This window comes from Dicentrarchus labrax, unplaced genomic scaffold (genome assembly GCF_905237075.1).
Source record: "Dicentrarchus labrax unplaced genomic scaffold, dlabrax2021, whole genome shotgun sequence".
Lineage (NCBI taxonomy): Eukaryota > Metazoa > Chordata > Actinopteri > Moronidae > Dicentrarchus > Dicentrarchus labrax.
The window spans coordinates 10,706,726-10,730,459 of NW_026136714.1; the positions used below are offsets into that span (position 1 = coordinate 10,706,726).

Here is a 23,734-nt window from a genome sequence, read left to right on the forward strand (position 1 = left end):
CTCCCATCCCGAGGCTCTGTTACCTGCAGGGCATCAAGTGTTTTATCTCAATATAATTCAGCTGTGTTTAAATCTTTTTCAATCAGGCTCATTAACTTGTTATCTTCACCTTAACTGATTAATTGCCCTTGTATTTTTGTTAGAAAAGGGCTGGATTACTCTCTAAAACAAGGCAAGATGCACTGTAGTGTGTGTTGGTTTCCACCAGCTCTCTGTTACATTCAAAATGCATACAAGCATCAGTCACAGTGTCTTCCTCTAGTACAACTACAGAGATACACACAATATGGATGGTATAGTATAATGACAGATAGATAGATAGATAGATAGATAGATAGATAGATAGATAGATAGATAGATAGATAGATAGATAGATAGATAGATAGATAGATAGATAAAAAGTTATTTTATCTGTTTTCTACTTTTGCAGACACTTTTATATTTGTCTTTTTGGTTTCCCTGGAGGGATTCTTCCACTTTGATGTCAGTCATGGCCTTAACAGCATTTGCAACACCATTTTTCAGGATCCTATGAAAAATTGTTTTCGTCAGGAGTGCACGTGTATCAAAAAAGAAAAGAGACAGAGGAGGAGGAGGAGAGGAGGAGAAGATATAAAAGTGAGGTAGCAGAAGGAGTGAGAATCATCCTGGAGCCGTCTTTCCACCTTTATCAATGGCATTTTTTCAGACATGGAGCAAAACGTTTTATTTGCTCCTACCTAACCGGTGGCTTCCAACCAGCTCTCATTCTCACCAAAAGGAAATACAATGTTAAATTTAACTGTCTGACTTTGCTGCACAGTTAAACTCCAACTGGCTCTGGCTGTTTTTATAGCACTTTTATCTGTTGTTGAGTTTCGAGACACTTTCTTCTAGAGCCACATTAACAAAGTCATTCAAAATCAAAAATATGGCATCAACAAGAGGCATGAGTGAGGAAGAACAAACTCGCCTGAGTTCACTCTTTCATGCCTACGATGTGGATAATTCAGGGTGTATTGAAAAAAGTGAGTTCTCCACTATTTGTCAGGAGCTTCATGTCCCGTCCCAGGAGGTAGACGGCATATTCAACCGCCTGGACGTCAACAGAGACGGCACAGTGACCTTAGAGGAGTTTATCAGTGGCTTCAAAGAACAACAACAGGAGGAAGAAGACACTGAGTCAGAGGTGACGAAAAATAGTGAGAGAGAAGTTTCAAACAAGGAGGAACATGTCATATCCAGGTGAGATATAAATTTTTTTTTTAACATTTACTGATCTATTGGCAGAAATAGAATATAGGTATGTTTTCATTAGTGTATAATCAGCTGAATAAGGTAATTGTTTCCATTACCGTATAATGAACTGTTTATACAGACACCGGTCCTCTTCCACAGGGTCCGCCATGTTGAACCACCATGTTTCTACAGTAGTTCACAGCCACCGTAGTTTCTGCTACACGGTTAGAAGGCTGAACTGTACAATTCAAATGGTTGCAATCGGCAAATTCACCACTAGATGTCACTGAATCCCTCACACTGGTCCTCCTACAGTGTATAAAATGTGAATAAATGTAATTCAGATAAAATAAACTCAAAAAGAATAAGGCATAAGGATGACATCTGTTTTCTTAATAAAATTCTTTCTTATAAAAATTCTTCTTTAAAAGTTTTCTTAAAAAGTACATGGTGCTCCATGTAATGCAGTGAATAAGGCCTTTTGAGAAAGTAAATAATTAATCAAAATAAAAAGTAATTTGTCGATTTATAGTCTAAATTTTAATTACAGAGAGATGTAAATTGCATGGAGTATAGTATAATGTGTTTATGTATGCCTCATGTTCTTGCTTTTCTGGTAAATTATACAAGTTCATGATCTCTGGTTCTATCATTTATAAAGTTTATTCAACTACATTACAGACTATTAGCCTTTCCCCACAATGAAAGCGCTTTCATTTGGCCTGAAGCCCAGACTTCTATTGTTGAAGTGAGAGAGAGGAGTGGACACACCTCCCACCACACACACACACACACACACACACACACACACACACACACACACACAGGTACTGATGGTTAGTGTGTTACCTGAGTCAGACACAGTCTCTCTTCTCTGTCCGTCCGTCCGTCCGGCTGCTTGTTGACTCGAAACAAACCGGGATATTATTTGCTGAAGAGAGCACAGGAGCACAAGTGTCCACGTTTAATTCATTTAAAATCACTTAAAATGGATTAACTCGATTACATTTTAGAGTAAATGCCTAACAGCTGTCGAAATGTTTGGATAAAAGCGGACAGTTTGGAGTTACACTTTGTTTGCAGGTGTCCGGAGAATAAAACACTGGCAGCTCTGTAGAGTTTCTGGCTTTTCTCGTCGCCACAACTTACTGAAACGCCTTCTTTTCTTCCAGCCAGCCAGATCCCTCCATCAAGGGTATGAGCGCAGAGGAGCAGGACCGGCTGCGCTCCCTTTTTCACGCCTACGACGTGGACAACTCCGGGCGCATCGAGAGAAACGAGTTTCTCACCATCTGCGCCGAGCTGCAGGTGTCCGCGGCCGAGGCCGACCGGATATTTAACCGGCTGGACGTCGACCAGGACGGAACCGTCACCCTGTTGGAGTTCATCAGCGGCTTCCACGAACGCTACGGAGAGGACATGGAGCAGGACGGAGGAGACGTGTCCGCCGCCTGGGAGCGCTTCCAGGGCAAAATGGGCGAGCAGGCCAAGTTCATCCCCAGGTGAGAGAGTCAGGGAGGTGGCATTGTGCGGAGGGGTGGATGGATGTCTTTAAAATATGGAACTGTTTAGATGATATCAGTGTTTGCAACAGTGAAACGATAGAGATCTCCATAGGAAGAGGCAGTATTTAGAATAAAGTACAGGTGCAGTCGACTGTGTGAAGGGTCCATAGAGCCATTTTCAAACTGCTCCAATACAAAACACTCATGTAACAACTAGTGCACCCTTGTTATTTGAATAACATGCAAATGCTGTGACTTTATGTCAGAAAAGGAGCGACAGCGGTCTGTTATGAGCTGGTGCAAGTGTGTCTGAGTGTTTTATGCATATCTATTTGAGTGTGTGTGTGTGTGTGTGTGTGTGTGTGTGTGTGTGTGTGTGTGTGTGTGTTTTTTTTTCCTGAAGGCATCTAATTTCAAATTGAAGATGAATAAATAAGTTTCCATGTTATGTGTCTGTTCCAATGGATACAGCAGATCTTTTACAGTATAGTGTTAAGAGTTAAAACAAGTTCAATTATTATTAATTATTAATCGTTGAGTCAAAATGTTAAACATTACCTGGTCCTAGTTTCTTAACTGAGAGGGTTTTATATAAAGGTAATCTGAATATCTTTAGGTTTTGGACAGTTTATCAGTACAAACGAGGCATTTTGTTCAATTTTCTACAATTTTATTGACAAACAATCGAGAAAATAATGAAAAAGGACACTTTTGGATCTTTTATTGTTAATATAGAGAATAATCATTAAAAACAAATCCATTTGTCCTTTACTCAAGTCCTCTAACTTCTGGTAAACACATCATTCGCAGCAACAGTCTGATGCTGTGTAGCTTTACTGAAATATGTTTTCTAAACAGAATCTCTTTCGGTAAAGTTATATCTATCTATCTATAGGCTATGTTAATTTAACACATTTTAAACTGTTTTGTCGAGATTCACATCCAAATACTTTCATAAATTGATTTTCTCAATGCCAGTAAAGGAGGGTGAGATAAAAACCTCTATTATGTTGAAACTGTAACCGTACCAACAACAGGATTTGTCATTTGTTTAAAAACCTGAGCCAAGTAGAGATATAACATATTATTAAGTGTGTTTCTCATTAATTCACTTTTTCCACTTGAAAAACTTGCCATTACATTTTGGATGATAGCACAGAGTCTAACTATTAGGACTAATATTAAGAATATTGTGACTATATCAAAATTTGGCAAAATTAAACAAAAAACATTAAAACAACCAAAGTGACAAAACTAATGAAAAATAACAAATTTTATTAGTTTTTTTTTACTATAGTTTGCTGAGAATCATTGACTTGAATAACACACAATAATCATTTGATTACAATATGAATCCACTGAGATACAATTAATGATCAATTAATTACTGTATATGTTTCACCAAAGGCAGGCAAAAAAAAAAATTCTCACGTGTTTCTATATAGAGACTTTCCACACTGAACTTAAATTAAAGAAAACAGTGGAACATTGTCAGTTAATATCAAGTCCTTTTGGTAACATAACTGTACAATGGGCTAATTTTTATTGGATAACAGTGTTAATAACCTGTATCATGTGTTTCTCCACCCATATTGCCTTCTTTGTGATTCCAGTGATGTTTTTCTTTCCTTATCAAAGTGAGATGTGGCCTTATGTAAAATGTAAACCAATGAGAAATAGGTTTTATAAACAGTTACATTTTCGCTTGACTGTCAAACTTTTTATTTATTTCTAAACTGAGATGCTGTTTCTTATTAATGTCATTAATCATTCTTTGTTTCACCTTTGCACAACTTAGGGTGTCTATTGCTTTTTGGTATTCGAAAACATATTCTATTAGCCTTAGGCAGAATTCAATGATGAATTAGTTTCCAGATTATCTTTTAAGATACAGTACCTCTTTGAGATCTGCGTTTCTCAGAGTGTCATCACTTTGCGTTTCTTCTGTTGAGAGTTAGTGTTTGCCTCCCATGATGCCTTATTGAACTTTCCATGAAGGGACCTATACACTGTCAAAATTACAAAAGGAATATCAGCAGTAACTAAGATCAGTCCTTTCTGACTTTAATGTTATTCAGCTTATTAACTTTTAACAGACATCTCACATTTTTAACATTCCAACCTCAACACTTGTTTGGTTTAACCGAAATGTAACAGCACCAAATAATTAGCCAGCTTTGTTCACTTATGCCTTGACCAGATAGTTTCCATAATCCTAATTTAGTTCAATTTCTTACTCTTTAATTTTAAGTTCACAGCTGCTTCTGTTTAGACAAAACAGACAGTGTTTCAGCTCAGGTATCAATTTGGTATTAGTATAGACTGCTACCTATGCCCCCCTCTATAATTGTGTCTCTACATCTGTGTTTGTGTGTTTATAATTGTTTATATAGCTTCAGTGTGTGTGTTTCAATGATGTAGATGTGTGTGTTGGGGGGGGGGTGACCCCAGGCCTTGCATGGGACTCGTCCTCGTGCTGCTGTTCTGTGGCATTGAGACATTGATTGTCACAGTGGTGACATCTGCTAAATACACTCTCTTATCTTCAAGCAGTTACAGTCACTGTAACAGTAGTCAGCTGAGAGACGACAGTTTGGAGAGTGTCTGTTTTTCCGGGGATGAAAGAATATTTTGTGCAAATATGAGATGGACACATCAAGAGCAGAAAATCCGTTATGATCCTATTTATAATTTTATTGCTGACTGAGGCTGATGTAACTATTCTCTGAATCTCTCAGCTGATTGAGACAGTCGCTAAAATTAACAAGACGGCTTCTCTGCACAACATTACTTGTACATGTCCTCTATGCTTTTCTCCTTTGGTTTTCGTTTTAAATGCTTAAAAGTATTTCTTTTTAGTTTTGTAAGTGTGGATACAATGGATGCCGTGTCAGAAGCACCCTGACTTGCAGTGGTTTTCTTGAAGATGTTTCACTTCCCATCCAAAGAGCTTTATTTCTGAAGAAACTCCACTTGGCTTTGACTTGATACTTCTAGATGTTGTATCCTCCTAAGTTGGATGAATGTAAACAGATACTTTGGTTGAGATGACACAATCTATTCTCTCTCATTATGCAGCCGTTTAGGAGGTCTGAATTATTTAAAAAAGGTCTAAATGAATCATACAGGTGTAAATAGTTACTATAATTTCTGTGCCATTTCTTTGAGACGTGCATTTGCTTGTAGCATTTTCTGTCTACATAATATCTTCAGATTTTTCCAGGAGCAGAGGTGTTTTCTGTCACTTTAGATGGTCAAACTGCGATCCTGAACACATGATCATATCAACCTAACAACAGTTTCTATGTTTTTGCTTGTTTGTGAGTCACTATGTGTGACGGAGCGGCGAGCTGTGTGTCACTGTGAGTTATTGACAGACAGGCAGCAGTGTCTATATGCTTTAGCATTACAGCCAGTCCGCCCAGTGAGAAGGTAAACACACACACACCACTATACACTTATATGACCCACTTTTACCATCATGCTGTGTCAGAGGATGCGTTATCACTGTATAATGACCTCAGGGCAAGATACATAAACTGTATGATTAGGCTGCACATGTTGGCGTTAACCTACAGTGTACATTGACACATCCCTCTGGTCTGGTTTCTGTTTTTATACCGTAAAGAAGTGTGTCAGCTAGTCTCTCCACTATTTTTTGTCTTTCATTGTTTATTCGTCTTCTTGGTCAATCAAGAAACTGTGTTAATTAATATATCAGGGACACTCAAATACTTTTACATAGTTATTTGCTTTCTTGTAGAGTTACATAAGAAGACTGATACCACTCTCATGTTTGTATAGTAAAGCTACAGGCAGCTGCTGATTTGCATAGCTTACCTTAAAGACTAGATACGGGGGGGCAACCCGGCTGTGCTGTTATGTCTCTCTCTCTCTCTATTTCAGTTTTACTAGTTGGTTATATGCTGGAATAGTTCTAGTATCTGAGACCTCATCCATCTATTTCCGAAGAGCCGTTGTGAATCTTAGAGTGTGCTCGGCTGTGGCTGAGGCGGGCTGAATGAAGCCTGGTTACTGAAAACAGCCTCAAAGCAGCCATGAGCTTAATTATGCATCACTTTAAACTTTCATATAATTTGAACAGGTGAATTCAACCCTGTAAAGTTGTCTTGAACGTACAGACCGAATAGAAGCTATTTTTTCTATCAGGCTGTAAACACAGTTATTATCACTTCTGTAGCCAACCTCAAGAGGCCGTTCGAGGAACTGCAGTTTTTGGCACTTTGGTGTTGGCCTCATTTGCCAGCTACCAAGGGACCAGTACCTTACTGGAGTCTCCGATGGTTCCCTGACAACTTGTCCCAGCCAAGAAATGGTCCAGAACGTGTCCCCTATAAAGCGATGAATTGTTGTTTCTGACGCGTTTTTGTTTTACACAGTTTTTGTAGAGAGTGAACAAATAAGATATAACATTGTAATTAGATGGGCTAGTAGGTGGATTTTGTCATCTAAGTTTAGCTGTTTCCCTCTGTTTTCCGTCTTTTTGCTAAGCTAAACTAACCAGCTACTGCTCGTGGCTTCATATTAAATGGACATAAATGGTTGGAGAGCGGTGTCAGTCTTATCTAATTCTTGAAAAGAAACCAAATACATTTTTCTTAAAATTCTTTAAAAAACTGTCTACAAATACTACCGTTACTGTAATTCACTGTGTTTGACTCAATAAAACAACTGACTCACAGATAAACTGTTAAGCTGACATATTGACAAGTTGACATACTTACAGCTGACTCATGTTTATTTTATGTTCAATATATAACAGAAAAAACAGGATTCTTGATCTCCTTAAAGTCCAATTTTGATGTCAAATTTTGATTGTCTTCCAGGAACGAACAAGCAGCTACGTTGTACCAGAACATCAGTCTCACTGAGCCTAGACTGATACCTCAGCTTGAGAAAGTCATCATAAACTTCATCAAAGAGATCAAACAGCAGAACTCAGAGATGGAGAACCTGGCTCTCGCCATCAAACGGTGGGAAACACACACATGAGCAAACACATACTTGTCCCCTCGATGACAATGGAACTGCAGAAAATTAGAATATGATAAAACATTATAATATCCTACTGTAAGAGAATAACAATGCTTAAACCAGATATTACTGAATAACTGCATGTTGTGTTTCAGATATAATGACTCATGTCCGGCTGGCATTATATAGTTTAAACATAATTTCCAATAAGTTGTAAATGCTTTTGTCTGCGTCCAGATGTCAGGGAAAACACACAAATAAAATTTGTCAGGTCAGGTCAATTTAATGACTCTAAATTTGCTTCAGGTGCCCTGTGACCACACACAAGACAGTCAAGTGAAGTCCATTTTATTTATATATGTCCAATATCACAATGATAAATCCTCTCCACCATGCAGACATGGAAGAGGACAGATTACAAAGACACAGGAGGCAAAGCTTAAGCACACCATTAACACAGGGAGGAAAAAGGAAACAGACACAGAGAGGGAGAGGGAGAGAGATATCATGCACACAAGGACTCTCTCCTTGAGAGAGAGATTGGAAGATGGAGATCCAGATCAAAAACATCTGGAATGAGGCACTGACAGCCAGGAAAGGGAGAGACAGCTGATGGTCCAACTCAGAGAAGCCAGAGTGAAAAGAGAAGACAAAGAGGAGGAACTAGGGAGAGCAAGAGAGGGACGAGAGAGAGGTGCAGCAGTTTTCAGAAGGTTTACAGTATTTTCATCAGTAGGACAAACATTGACTATAAAGGGTTTATAGATTCACTGAGACCGACAGATAATGGTAACGAGTACATGGCCTGAAGTAATCAAAGAATTAGCAGCTAACTGAAAGTTAAGGCGAAAACTTTTAAGTTTTGATTTAAAGGCTGTCTGATATCAGCAGGGAGGTTATTGCAGAGAAAAGGGTCATGATAGGAAAAAGCGCTACAGCCTGCTGACTTCATTTTAATTCTGGAGGCAGAAACGAGCAGAGACAGGGAGGGAATGTAAGGTTTAAGGAGATCAGACAGGTATGAAGGGGCGAGCCCATTTACAATTTTGTAAGTCATCCGATGTGACATGAGAGACAGAAATCACTATCCCGAGTCAGAGGTTTTACCACTGCAGTGAGTAGGTTCATGCACAAACTGTATGAAACTGAATAAGTATCTAGAAGCGGCTTTACTTGCTTAGAGTAACTTGGTTTTCAAACTTGGGGAATAATTTAACTTTTAGTTGGAACAACGAAGGAAGAAATAGTGGTTTATTAATTATAATTTATAGTGATCCCAGTTTGACCATTGAAAATACTCTCAAATTGAATAATTCATTCATCGTTCATTACTTTTATGTATATTGAATATTGTATGGTTGTCATAAAATCCATGCCTTCTGAGAACCATTGGTCTGTGAAGTACCCTGAACAAAGCAATTCATAGTTGATGAAGATGGTTTTAATACAAGAGGCAATCTGTATATCTGTATAACCAGAAGATGATGTATCAGTTGAAACAAGATACGTCTGTAGACAATGAATGGAGGTTCCTGGCGTGCAGTGAAATAATCCTGTTGTTGTTTTGCAGAGCACAGGACCAAGCATCAATGCAGCTCAGTGAAATGGAGGAGGAAATGGACCAACGCATTCAATTTGCTGAGAGAAAAACACGAGAGCAGGTTGGACAAAGTCAGACACGCAAACACATAAGACCTCCTAAAACACAACAACATGACTTTTTGATGTTGTTTTAAATATTCCAGGCTCGTGTTTTTGTTCCTCTGGAGTTGGCGTAGGCATAGCGATAAGCAGAGCGTGTTTGTTCTGTTCTTCCCTCATGTCAAACAAACGGCTGAATATGAGATCCAAACTCAGACACGCCTGCTGATCGGTGGCATTTCACAGCTCTGTGGATCCCAGATATGAAACAGTAGACAGATAAAGGTGCTGGAGCATGTTTTAGCCATTGGTGTTTAAAGTGATATGGCTGCATATATTATTGATGATAGGAATGGGTGATGTGTGGATGAAAATAATAATGTATAAAGAATAAGACATAAACATGTAACTAACCTGAACTCTTAAATATTGTTTAACCTGTTTGCAGTAAAGGATAAGTTGGGACTTTTTTGATTAAGTAAAAAAGAGTTATTTAATTTCTGTCTGAAAATGAATATACCTGCGATGTTTTAACACAATTTCTTTCATTCTGTGATTCTTGCAATCTTCAACAATGAGGCTGAAATATGTTACTGCAACAGGAGCTTTTGGATAGTTGAATTAAAGTTATCTAACTTTTCCATGAATTATAAACTCCTGGACTGTGAGTTTTATGAAAGCTGGACATATTTCTCGGAATCTGGTGAAACACATTAAACAGTGTGTGAAATGATAAGAATTGATAACAATATTTAGCTTTCCGTGACATAAAATGAAAAGTGAAAACGACGAAGTGACAGAACAGCACAGATCACTCGCCACTTCAAGCTTCAGACCCTCCGATTTACTTACCTTGTATTCATTTATTTTTATCTTTGATTATCTTTCAAACTTGCGCGGAAACATAAACTCTGTCTTATCACTGCGTGTGTGTGTGTGTGTATCAACTTATGTAACTGTACTCCACTGACTCAGAAGCTGCTGTTTGTTTTGTGTAAGAAAAGCACACAGAATTAGAGGGCACTCGTCTGTATTCTCGCACACTGTAACGTATGTGCACACAGTCGTGTTCTGACACCTTTAAGAGAGGTTTTTATTTTTGGAAACTGTAGACAGACAGTTCCTGATACACTTATTGATTCCTCAGCAGCCTCCAACCACAGTTCAAAAGCTGCCCTAAATTCGCTTCAGATTAATGCGTCACAGAAAAAACTGTAGAGAGAGCAAACACACATATACACTTTCATAAAATAATGTCACAAACTGTTAATGCAATTCATTTTGTGTTGGTGTCTGTGTGCAGGAGAAGAAGCGAACAGAAGCTGCACTGAGTGAGTTACGAAGAAGTTATGAAACTGAAGTGTGTGAGCTGCAGTGTAAGATCCAGAGGATGCAAATGGTAAATGTTTCACTCCGTTTTCATTATAACACACCATTAACACTGTAAGTCACTTGTTCCCAACCTGAGGATCCAGATCCCCACAAGGGGCCGCCAGAACTTGACAGGGTGTCTCGAGGTTTTCTTGATTTAGAGGGGGGTAAAAAACTATTTTTTATAGATATACTCCTCTCTGTGAAGAACACTAAATTAAATTGTTATTTTTAAAGTTTAGATTATTATTTAAAAGGATAAGGGCAAGACCTGAACAAAAGTTAACATAGCCTTCACTTTCTCCAAAAGAGCTTTATCCTGCTTTAGAAAAGTCTGCAGTTAAAAACAACCAAAGAGCTAGTAGAACAATGGCCAAACAGGGAGAAGAAAACACTGAGTTTGTCAAAAAAGAAATAAGGTTTTTATCTCTGATGCTCACAGGAAATAATCTTCTCGAAACTAATTTAAAAAAACTATTCACTATTTGGGTTAATTGTACAGTTTATCAGTTATTCTGTGCTGTTATTGTTTTGCATTGAATATGATATGAAATCGGTCAGGAGTAATCAGTTTACAGTGATAGAAAAGGGGTCCCTTAAAGAAAAGCACTAATGTGAGTCAATACTGACTTCTGTGTTCATATTTACAACCCACTTATTGTACGTTTCTTCTCAGTGTTGTATATTTATCTTCAATGAATCAACGTCATATCAGCCCCACTTAAGAAACTTAAATCATAACCCGTATGTAAATAATAGGCAATATGGTAAACATAGGTAAACATGAAAACTCTTTCAATTCACTGGACACTGATTGAATCTTCAGAATTACAATGAATGTGTCTATGCATGTGTACTGTATACGCAGTTTTAACAACAACAATGTGAGTACAATCTGATTTAGGTAAAAAATAACCTTAATCCTGAATATGTGAACTTGTCCATCAGATAGAAGAAAAGTACAACAACATCACTGTGAAAGATGAGAGTCCAGCCTTGAAGAAGAAGATCAATGAGCTAACCCTGGTGAGACTGAATATGCTCATTAATAACACGTTTCTGTACTTCTTCCTGCTCCTAGTTTATAACGCATTCATATTCTTCCATTTTCCGTCTGCAGGAGAACCAGCGGTTAAAACAGGAGCTGCTGAAGTCTCAGACCAAAGTTGCCTGTCTGCTTAGTGACATGGACTCGCTAAAGACAGAGCTAACTGATCAAAGCATCAGCTCTGAAAGGTGAATTTAATACAGTTTGGTCGGCTTTATGTTTTCTTATGAATGCTGAGTCTCTTTATGTACTGGTTCAGTTCAGTTTTGGGTCATTTAAGGAAAGTATTGTTACATAAAACACACATCATCTTCCTCTCTATATACATACACACTCATCACTTCCAGTGTTTACTCTAAAAGTCTAAACCTAGAATTACTGACTTGTAGAGCAGGTTTTTGCCACCTTTTTCTCACTGCACTTAAAGCTGAACGTGAACTTGAGAGTAATAACTACTTGCACCCTGTTCACCATCATATGTAGCTCCAAATACTCCAACTTAGATACATTTCAAATAATTTTTTTATATTAAAAATACATTATATATAAAATAAATGTATTTAGCAGGGCAAATGCACAACACATGTATTGTACCAGATATAACTAAAAGCTATCTCATCTGGAGTCCTTGGGAGGAGGCCACTAGTGATGCGAAGGTTACAGAGATAAAAGATGAATACTAAATCAACACCTTACAAATCAAAAAACAGACAAAATAAAACACCATATGAAAAACAAACTAAGAAACAAAACCCAAGACTATCAAACTATCACTGTTGAGAGGTTTTGTTGCAGAGACATGAAGAGAGAGGGAGTCCACGCCCCCTCCTGGTGTTCCCGGGGGGGGGGGGTGTTTTCATTTTGTCACAGCTGAAACAGGATATCCTGGAGTGACTTCACACACACAATAACTTCTTCAGAAGCGTTGCTTAGCAACAAAAGCAACAGGGTCACCAGCAGGATAACTCTCCAACTATCTCAGCAATGTTAACATTGTTGCTTCTGTGTCTCTGAGGTGTCTCATGTTAATCATAAGTTAGGTTTAATGTCTTTGAGTTGAACTGGTTTCACTAGGTTACAGAGGCATGGAAATACCTCTCATCCTATTTATTGTCAGTTTTTCAAAGTCAGCATGATTTGATTATTGTTAATTTCATCCTCATGATGAATGTGTAGTTCTGTGCAGGATGTCCTCTGTGACAATACAAACACATGTTCACTGGCACTAATTCAGGTTACCGTAACTGTGACTGATAGACTTTGTTTTGTCGCAGAGACGAGGAGCTCATGAAACACTTCACTGATGAGCGAGACCACCTGGAGGGTCAGATCGAGATCCTGCAGTAAGTCAGACAGTTTCATACAGTATTGCTAAGGTGTTCTACTGAAGATGGAAAGAGTTGCTGTACTAATGATTATTTTGCTCTGTGTGTGGATAGGGCAGCCAACAGGAAGCTTCATGACAGCAACGATGGCTTGAGGGCCGCTCTGGAGAGGATCACCAGGGTAAGGCTGCACAGTTAATCCTAAAACAATCAAAACTGAAAACTAGTTCAGTTTCTAAATTGCAAGATGCTGAAGTTATTTCATGCAATTGGTTAGTGACTCTATATAATGTTGGTATTCTCGCACTTCTTTATGAAAATATTCAGTTCACTTTTGGGTCATCAGACTGGATTTATTCACAAGGCCTCAGCATCGTATTTGATTAATCAGGTTTTTCACCGTAAGAAGTCGTGAACATATTTGATATTCTGATGTCTAATCTATGTAAAATCTTTACACTGTTTAAAATGCATTCATTGGAACAGCAGATGTTAAACAGTAACATTCAGAGTTTGGTTAAACAAGTTTTGTCAGCTGCGAACTGTATGTTGTGTGACAATGTTCAGTAAAACAATCACAGTATGACGGCTGATTTCAGGTCATTAACACAAACAAGGGAAAGCTCCTTTTAATCTTTTTAACTCTTTTAATTGTTGTGTGTTACAGTCTGGTAACGGGGGCTCACCAGGAGACATAAAGGACAGAAGCAGAAGTAAAAGCATCTGCTACACATCACCTTATGCCTTAATGGATAGGTAAGACCTAAAGACAATGGGTGTCAATTATCCCCATACCTTCTTTTCTTTCAATATATGATATTATATTATTCCTCAAGCAGTTTCATTCTTCCTTTTAGAAACAACTCAGTAGGGAAACTCACAAGAGTAACGGGTTAAGAGTAACGCTTATATTTAATGATTTTCGCTTTTTACATCAAGACCAGACATTTAAGGTTAAACAGTAGATTTATTTCAGAACAGGTTGAACCAAGTGCATGTACACTGAAAAAGGGATTTTGCTTAAGTACACAATGACAAACATTATATCTAGTTGATGCTTTTGCTTGCAATTGAAGTTTTTTTCTCTAAAACACATAGCTGCGTATTTACATAGTAGTAAAGTAAATGTTTAATGTGTAATGTGCTGTGGGATATATATATATATATATATATATATATATATATATATATATATATATATATATGTAGACAGCATAAAATGTATTACACAAGGTCAAAAGGATATATATCTACATACCCAAAGTAACACAAAAAGCAAGACCAACACAAGAACAACCACAAAAATTATTGAAAGTCTTGTCTAAGCTGAAGTTGACCCACATAATTCTATATACATTTTTACATCTTAATGAGTGGGTAAATTATGATACTTTCTGTTGAAGTTAATTATTTCTCCTTGTCAAAAAAATAGTATCTTAGCATTAGTACATTTACATGTATGTGAACAGGTGCACAAGAAATCCTACATACGTATTTTAGTCTTTTTTCAGCAGTATACAGTGAGGAGTCAGACAGGAAGTTGATATACAGTGAAAAAGTCCCCAGCTGGATATGAACATGGGATGTTGCAGTAGTTTTTGGTCTGATTTTAACATCCTCGCCTCTAAGATTTCTGCTTACACCTCAAATCAATGGAGGTGAAAGGTGGTGGACTATTTTCTACAGAAGAAATAGTAAAAATGGCTCTTGACCAATGCTGCTGCTTCATTGTACTGGGGAAAGTGGCAGAACTTTCACAAACAAATATCTCAAAAACAATGCAAATAAAAACAAAAGTATATGAGGGGCGAGTTACTATGAGATAGGGTTCTCTGTCATTTGAACCGTGTTTATGTCATGGATTATTTCCCGACCTCTTCCTCAGGTTCTGCCAGCGTATGGATGATTACCCTCTGTACAGCCGCCGGCCCAGCTGTGACACTCTGGCCTTGGCCATGTGCGACCCAGGCCTGAGGCGCAGACACAGCAGTGAGTGCGAGGAGGACAGCCTGCCTGAGATCTACATGGACAGCGGCCTGTCGACACTCAGAGGTTCTCATGGAGGCTACGACTCAGAGCATGAGGTAAAAGGTCAAGAAGAGGAGGAAGAGGAAGAGAGAGGGGAGAAGAAAGTGGAGGATGACAACAATGATAGCATGATGGGAGAAAACTCTGACATTGAGGTGAGACAATATGAAGGTCAAGCACATGGACACAAATGTGCATGTTTACCAGGTTCACCATATTAGTGTAGCATGTAGCAGGCAGTTAAGTAGCACTAAACATAAAGTATAACTGGGGCTGATGGGAAATCAAGGATAAGGGATAAAGGTAATTTATTTGTCATTATAAAACACAAAGTTGCACAAGGAAATTAAATTATGACACATAGAACATAACAGGTAATTAAATTCATATTAGATGGATTTAGAAGTCATAACTTATCATCTCGGGACCTTGAATTTACCAGATTTCATGGCAATCCATCCAATAGTTGAGATATTTCACTCTAAACCACAAATGTTAACCTCATGGTGGTACTAGAGGATCACCAAAGTCTGTAGAATTCATCCTCTGGGGACCATGAATGTCTGTACAAAATACCACATGAATCCATTTAGTAGTTGTTGAGATATTTCAGTCAGGATCAAGATGGTGAAACAACTGCTGACAGCACCTGCTGCTGGGCTAACAAGGAATGTGTAGAATATTTCAGATGGCTGCACAGATTTTTAGGTCAAGTGAGTCATTAGACCCTAAATAATATCTTATTTGGTGGTTGATCTGCGATTCTGTGAGAGTTGACACTCTGCTTCAGTCCATAAATGTAAAAAAAACCCTCATAGAAGTAAATCATTGAAGTTAAGAAACCATTTTGAAAAGCTTTGCCAGAAAGAAAATGTTGGTACATCAGATGAGAAATATTAAACCTAAGATGTTTTTGTGTAGCAGGACACCGGTTTCTAGCTTTCAAAAACGTCCTCATGTTCACAGTTTCTGTAAAGGTTGTAAATAAGTGGTAGTGATAGTGTGAATTATGTGTTATTAATGTCCGCTACTGTGTGTCTACATCACAGCCAGCAGAGACACAGGACGGTGAATCAGCAATTGGGTCAGACAGCAGCTCAGTTTTGGACTGGAAGCCATCTGAATCCATAGGTGTGTCCGAACCCCCCGCCCCAACTACAAGAAAGGCCCTCAGTGCCATCAGTGTTCAGGTAAGAGAGAGCTGGAGGGTGTGTAATGGAAGAAAATTCAGTATTGATATTCATGGTCATTAGAAGATCATTCCCAATGATTTTGGTGACGTTCAGACTTTTTTTTAGAGCAGACAATACAGCAGATCTGTAGCCCCTCTCCAGTAGCTCCCTGTGGCTTTGACAGAAAATTATATAAAAAATAACATTTTCATTATCATTGTTGAAGACCTAAAGTCATATTTCCATTCTCCAAATGAAAGATTAATCCAATCACCAATGAGCTGGAAATATGTTTTTGAAACTAGCACCTTCCTCAGAACAAAGCAGCTAGCATTGCTGTAGCTGCTAGTGGATCTTTAGAGTTTATTTTATGTATTTCTTTGACATTTACTGACCAGTGCTGAACAGAGCTGATGATACAAATGACAAAAGTAGTGGTCGATGCTGAGGACTAAATATATTTAACATGAAGTAAATGTGCAGAAAGTAAACACAGTCAGCTTATCACTCTCTCTTACTTATTATTATTATTATTATTATTATTATTATTATTATTACTATTATTAGAATATATCTTATTCTCTCACTTGCTTCCTCTCCAGAAGGAGGACAAGGACAGCGCTGACCTGGGCTACATGACATCAGAGAAGGCGTACAGGATCGTGTTGGCTGGAGATGCTGCTGTGGGGAAGTCCAGCTTCCTGCTTCGCCTCTGCAAGAACGAATTCAAATTAAACTCCAGCGCTACGCTGGGTGAGCGCTAAAGCCAACCCCTTGTCAATGTTTAGACAGAATAACAACCTTTATTGTCCTGTTCTTTCAGCAGACTTATTAATGTTTAATTTCTGTAGATATTCTGTTAATCTGATCAGGTTCTGCCTAAAAATATCTAAAATGTAAAATGTGTCTCTCTTTTTTTCAACAAGCCCAGTAGTGTGACATGTTGGTTGGTTCTTCTTTTTGTTTTCAGGAGTGGATTTCCAGATGAAGACACTAATTGTGGATGGAGAGCCCATTTTACTACAACTGTGGGACACTGCAGGACAAGAGAGGTGTGTGTTGGTGTGAATATTTGAATAGTGCGATTCACTTTTAAATAATTTCTTTGTAAAGCTAAAATGTTGCTGTTTCATCGGATATGTATGCTGTTTTTAATTATTCATTTATGGATGTGTTGTGTAAATAAAGCTTATTACTTAATTTATGTGGCTGCTAGATAGTAAAATCTATACACACACAACAGTGCATAAGCAGACATATTGTAGTCATCCTTTCACAACAAGCAGTAGTTAATTATGTTTAATTTTCTAACTTGCTGTACATGCGTTTGTGTGTGTTGAACCAATTTTTCATCTCAGGTTTCGCAGCATTGCAAAGTCTTATTTCCGCCGGGCGGATGGTGTGTTGCTGCTGTACGACGTCACCTGTGAGAAGAGCTTCCTTAATGTTCGAGAATGGGTGGACATGATCGAGGTAAAGCACAATTCTCCTCTGCTGTATTACAGTAGTTAGCAAAAAAGTTCCAGACTTCAGCAGAATATAGGAAAGGGAGATTTTCTGTAATGGCAGCATTTGTGTTTTTGTTTATTTGAAGGGCTGCATGATATGTTAATAACATCATTGTCATCACAGTGATTATTTTTGACAGATGCTGCGATTGTGATATGATTCACAATTAGCGGGAAGGATAATGTGATGTTGTTGGGTTATGTATCAAAGAAACATCTTCCTACATGTGGAGAACAAGATTTGTAGGCCAGGGAATCTCTGCAGCACAACAGTACTTCCCTATGATGCTGTCTTGACACACACTTTATCCTTATCAAAAAATTGCAGCTTCTTGCGCTTGGTCATATTGCAATTTCAATAATATTGCAATTAATTGTGCAGCCCTATTTATTTGTTTATTTAAAAGATCTCCATTTGCTGATCTTCCTGAGGTCCATTCCTAACACATTACAGGGTTGATTACATGAATTAAAATTACATCAAAGCTAACATTCATGTACAATTCAAAGTCGGGTCAAAACTGTACATACATTTATGGGACACTAATGAGATAATAATAGGGTGATTTATTTTTAATTAGGCGGATATTAAGGTGTAAATTATTCCAGTTTGTTATGGCTCTGTCAATTATGTTTGTCCTTGAGCTGCATAACACAATATGGCCGTTACCGGCTAATCTAGTGTTGTGGTTATGTGTGTTATTACAGTAAACTTGTCACATGTTTTATTGAATATCAAACTAAGTGATGTTGCTTGTTTCTCTTTTTGACATGCAGCAGATATGTAAGTGTTGCAGGAACATTGTTTGGATTGTTTTCTGCTGTTAAACTGTGGGCATGTTCACATTTCTCTGACTTCTTATTTGTGCATGCAGTGTGTGGTTTGTAACATTATATCTCGTGTTGTCTGATATAATGCATGATGCACACCAGTGGTGGAATGTAACTAAGTACATCAAGTACTCTTCTTAAGTACATTTAAGTTTAAGTTTGAGGTGCTTGTACTTTACTTGTCTACCGTATTTCCATGTTCTGCTACTTTCTACTTCTGCTCCTCTATTTTGGAGGCAAATATTGTAGTTTTTACTCTATTACATTTAGTTACTTTGAAGATTTAGATTAATAATACAAAATATAAATCAGCCATGTACACATTAATGATGAATAATTATAATCCAGTAACGTAATATATATGATTCTGAAATGGGACTTTCTGTATAATGAGTACTTTTCCTTTTAAGATAAGATAAGATTTTCCTTTATTGGTCTACATTCAAATTTACTGTGCTTTGATGCCTTTACTGTTGTACTTTTACTTAGGTAAGATTTTGAATTCAGGACTTTGATTGTATTTTTACACTGTGGTGTTGCCACTTTTACTTATGTAAACTTGAGTACTTCTTCCACCACTGATGTACACACTGTGATGCTTAATGTAAAAGTAGTTTCAGTCATCAATAATTTGTTTTTTACATTTTAATCACCACGCTGCAAGTAATGTACAACAATATAAGTTACTTTGTAATATTTTGTTCTCCATTTAATTTTTTTCTTGTTTTTACCTTCTTCTTTTTTTGGCAGGATGTGTCCTACGAGGATATTCCCATCATGCTTGTGGGTAATAAGTGTGATCTTAGACAAGATGGAGTTAACTGTGTTCCTACCAGCTATGGAGAAAAACTGGCCATGGTAATGACAAATAAAAACCCCACTCACCTTACTATACCTGTGAGGACATGTTAATGACCACATAACTCACAACACATTTGGTATATCTGCGAGATATCTACACCGGACCTTGATCCTAGTTTAATCCAAGTATAAATCCAAGTAATAACGCTCAGTGTGGGTTAATGACTAATAGTAAATGAAAAAAAATTATTATGGATTAATGATTTCCGGTCTTTACCCAACAGACATACAACACTCTGTTCTGTGAAACTAGTGCCAAAGAGGGCTCCAACACCCTGGAGGCTGTGCTGCACCTGGCCAGGTGAGACAACCGCTTCAGTCCGCTGAATGTGTAAAACAAACAAACAGCAGTTTTAATTTGGTGTATTTTTGAGTCTGATTCAGAAACAAATTGTCCTCATGAGTTAGGAAAAACTAAGGGGACTATTACTTGACTTTTCACTTGTCAAACACAGGTGTGATTAAAGTGTTCTGTTGCATTCAATTTTGTTTTAGCTGTTCCCGGACACAGGTGTTGTATATGCAGGCTAATTGTTATGGCTTAGTGGGACACTAAAATCTAACATTGTTGATGTCCTTTAGTTACACAATTGGAAATTTTGCCATAGGAAGGTAAAGTATCTGATGAAAGGTAAATTTGCCAAGGTACTATCAAAAACAATCAGGATCACCTTATATATAGTACGAACAGCAAATACTTTCCATGCCAAGCTCTTAATTGTGACCTTTGCTGCCCTCTGGTGTGTAAAAGACCAGAAAGGTTGCCCTGTGGAGTTTTGTTTTAATAAACACAAAAGTTATGTTTACATTCAGTGTTACTCATAAGAATGAATTGTATCCTTGAGGTCCAAGGAATGTTTTGAATGCAACTAGTAAAGGTCAAAAGCTCGACAGGGAACATTTAAATTGATCTACATACATGTTTTCATTGGAGGTTGCAAGAGCCATGTCTCTATGGAGTGACATATCATGAAGAAGAATAGAAAGTGAAACACATGCTTTCAGTCTCATGAACAAATTCTCCTTGAGCACTCATTACGCTCATTTGATTGAGGTCTGTATACTCCAGCTTCTGTCCTGCTAAACCCTATTAGCTGTACTGAAATTGGGGACAAGTGGCAGCTATCTTTATAAGGTGATTCGAGTATCGTTTCAAGTTTTTCTTCCTTGATTTTTTTGTTCCACCTGTTAATCTTTTCTTTCCACCCACAGGCAAGTAAGGAAACAGGCTACTTTTAATGAAAAAAGTCATTACCACTCGCTGCCCAGCTTAGATGCTCCCAGGAAAAAACCCAACTTCTCCTGCTGCACCTGATCAAATTCATCAGAGCTAGACCTCCACATCTGACTTCATGTGAACTCAGCACAGGTGGAAAAGAGACTACAGATGCAGAAATGAGACATGCATAATCTCTACAGCAACCAGCAATGGGAACAAATCATCATCGTGAATGACCAGCAGCAGACTATCCACAACTTCATGCATTTCAGCCACAGCTTGAAGTCTTATTGTTCTGTATTTTATTAATCTGAGAATGTTTAATGTCTGTGTAAACCTCTTGCCATGTGAAACTTCATTTTTTCATTGTACGCATTGGATACTCCAAGCACATCGTGAAAAGAGGAGGACATCTGTGAAAGTGAAGTGAGAAGGAATTGGAAGTGAAGCCAAGCCTATGAGTATGTTTTTTAAAGTGACATTAGTATGTGACGCTGACAGATAATTGCATGTGATGGAGGAGAAAGAGTTATTTTAGCATATTGTTATGTGAGAATGGATTTTTAACTAGTTTTGCTATTAACTGTGGCAGTTATCCAATTACTTCTGAGCTCAGTTATCATCGGTGGAAGTGACGGTTTTGAAATGGCGTCTGCAGCGTGTTGGTGGCCTGAAAGGAAACAGATGTTGCAAGTGAACTGCGTTGATTGCCGACATGGAGACACTGAGAATTATGGGAGAACTCGTCTTTGTTTATATACGATGAACCCTGGTGCAATGTGTGATTGTATAAGTCTTTATGCTAATGTCACAACCCATTGTCTTTTACTATTTTACCCCACAGTGTTACATTTGACGTCCCACTGAGGATGACTTTGTGTTATAGAATTTATATTTTTGGAGCTGATCATACAGCAGATAATTCAGTTTGCACCATTTAAACACTTACTGTTATTTTATTATCTGGTATTAGTAATGAAAATTAGGAATGCATAAAAGAGGGTTCCCAGGAAGCAGAGCCTTTATTTGTATGCCTCAGATTCAGTATATGACACTAATTCTGTATAAATGTGTACATGTGATCTTGAGTATGTCTTATTATTATTTCTTCATTATCAGCATACTGAAGGGTGGTGTATAAAGGTTCAGTATGCTTCAAATGAAATGCTTGTTGGATTCTCAAAAAGTGTCTGAAACCCTTCTACCCAAAAAATAAAACCCCTCCAAATTGGGGGACTGGATATATATATATATATATATATATATATATATATACACCTGTCAAACACGCACACAAAAGGTAATGCTTTTTTTTCCTTAATGCTTTTGCAATATTGTCTTTGTTACACTAATGCCAATAAAGCAATGAATATTGAAGTGATACATATACATACATACTTTACATACACATTAGTTTACTTAGCAGCAGCTTTTGTAACTTATTGCCACTGACAGTGTAACAGCCACATAGTGATTGGCCAGGTTTTATTTATTATTCACACCATTACTTTGTCACTCGTGGTGCTGTACATACAAGAAAGTGCCACCAATGTCTCAAAGGAGAGACGAAGTGTGTGTCTATCTCCCTTCATACAATTTATCACATTTCTTTATTATAGCAGGCTTTTCGCCACAACAAGAATAAACACTTCTGCCTTTAGACGTGTTCGGAAGTAGAAACTAGTTTGTCAGCATCAGACTGTGTCCTTAATTTTGAGTCTGAAAGTTATCTTAATGTGCATGTAGCACATAAGTTATTTATTTCACACCGATTGAACTTTTTGCATAAAAGTCTTTGCTAATGTTGAAATAAGTGCAACTGCAAAGTTACTGTCTTTGCAACTGAGGTATCTCTGTGTTAAAAGTTCTTGTGTCAATAAAAAATATAATGTGAATGTCACAACATCACAAGACGGGTATCATCCAGATGAAACATTAGATCTGTATTTGGAGGTTTGACAAATAGTAAATAGTCCATACTTTTAAAGCCACTTAGAAAGCTCAAAAGCTGGTCATGTCCAATATTGCAGTACTTCTTGATACTTTAACTACATCTCTTATCATCAAAACATACATAGTATCAAAAGTTTACATCGTGCTGAATGGCTCTTTTAAAAGTGTTAGATTATTATATAATGTATATACTTTGTATTATATTGTGTTATTATGATTACTGATGCATAAACACATGCAGCAGTTTAATGTTGTAGTTTAAGATATAGAAATTTTACTTACTTTATATGATGGATATTGTGCCATTAAAACCATAGTTCCTCAATATAACCATAATTATATAACTTTATAGGCTATCATAGGTTATTCTTTCTGTAATGACCTTGAGCATTTTCCGTGATCTCTCCTGGTCAAACACAATATACTGATTGTTTGTCATCATCACCACCTTTAAACACTGTGAAATTTATAGTCAAACATAAGTATAAAATGAAAATAGTAAAAGTAAAATAGAGTAGTAAAAGTACAATTAACTGCAAATTATATTTTAAAAAATACTCCACAGATTTAGCATTATACTGCTACAACATTGTCTGATAGAAATTGATGCAGTAGAACCAGTGATATTGTATTTCTTATTCCATGCATTCTTCTTCATTGCTAAAACCGGGAGCCTACATTACCCACAATGCAACTCGACCACCGATTATTCACGGAGGGCTTTGGGTGTATTATGCTAGAAGCAGCTAAGCCACCAGCCTCAGGTAGAGATGAGGAATGGACTAACAGAGGTCTGGATTTCTCACTTCTTTCAAACGCCACACTCCCAGATTTGTTTAATTTTGAAACTCACAGTCTTCACACCCAACCCCCATTATAAAGGCACAAAGGAGGAGTCAAATCAATAAATCAGATAACTTCTCCTTGGTTGCTGCTCTAAAAGACCCTCCTGTTAGCCATACTCCCCGAGCGTCTGCAAGTGTCTCGAGCATAGCTGTTTGAATAACTACAACATATGTTAGGGAGTTTTGTGCGTGTGTGTGTTGGTGTGTGTGTGTT

At 37.5% G+C, this 23,734-nt stretch overlaps 1 protein-coding gene across 3 annotated transcripts; it reads left to right on the top strand.

Annotated features, from left to right (window-relative positions):
• Window positions 1–58: 58 nt before the first annotated feature.
• Window positions 59–22,633, top strand: rasef (RAS and EF-hand domain containing). 3 transcript variants are annotated; one of them, XM_051421609.1, is made up of 18 exons: window positions 59–1,224; window positions 2,391–2,720; window positions 7,571–7,717; window positions 9,289–9,379; window positions 10,663–10,758; window positions 11,679–11,756; window positions 11,851–11,966; window positions 13,053–13,121; window positions 13,218–13,284; window positions 13,771–13,859; window positions 14,989–15,286; window positions 16,181–16,321; window positions 16,906–17,056; window positions 17,274–17,355; window positions 17,662–17,776; window positions 19,393–19,500; window positions 19,728–19,804; window positions 20,716–22,633. In XM_051421609.1, the coding sequence occupies exons 1-18, from the start codon at window positions 911–913 to the stop codon at window positions 20,816–20,818; spliced, it is 2,472 nt and encodes an 823-aa protein (XP_051277569.1). In that variant the 5' UTR covers window positions 59–910; the 3' UTR covers window positions 20,819–22,633. The 3 variants fall into 3 exon arrangements, with proteins under 3 accessions (XP_051277569.1, XP_051277570.1, XP_051277571.1); XM_051421610.1 differs by having other exon boundaries at window positions 14,989–15,187; XM_051421611.1 differs by lacking the exon at window positions 16,181–16,321.
• Window positions 22,634–23,734: the final 1,101 nt, after the last annotated feature.

Coding starts and splice junctions, on each gene's coding strand:
- rasef (XM_051421609.1), top strand. CDS start 911: ATGGCATCAACAAGAGGCATGAGTGAGGAAGAACAAACTCGCCTGAGT. Junction 13,122..13,217: donor GGTCAGATCGAGATCCTGCA/GTAAGTCAGACA, acceptor GTGTGTGGATAG/GGCAGCCAACAGGAAGCTTC. Junction 19,805..20,715: donor GCTGTGCTGCACCTGGCCAG/GTGAGACAACCG, acceptor TTCCACCCACAG/GCAAGTAAGGAAACAGGCTA.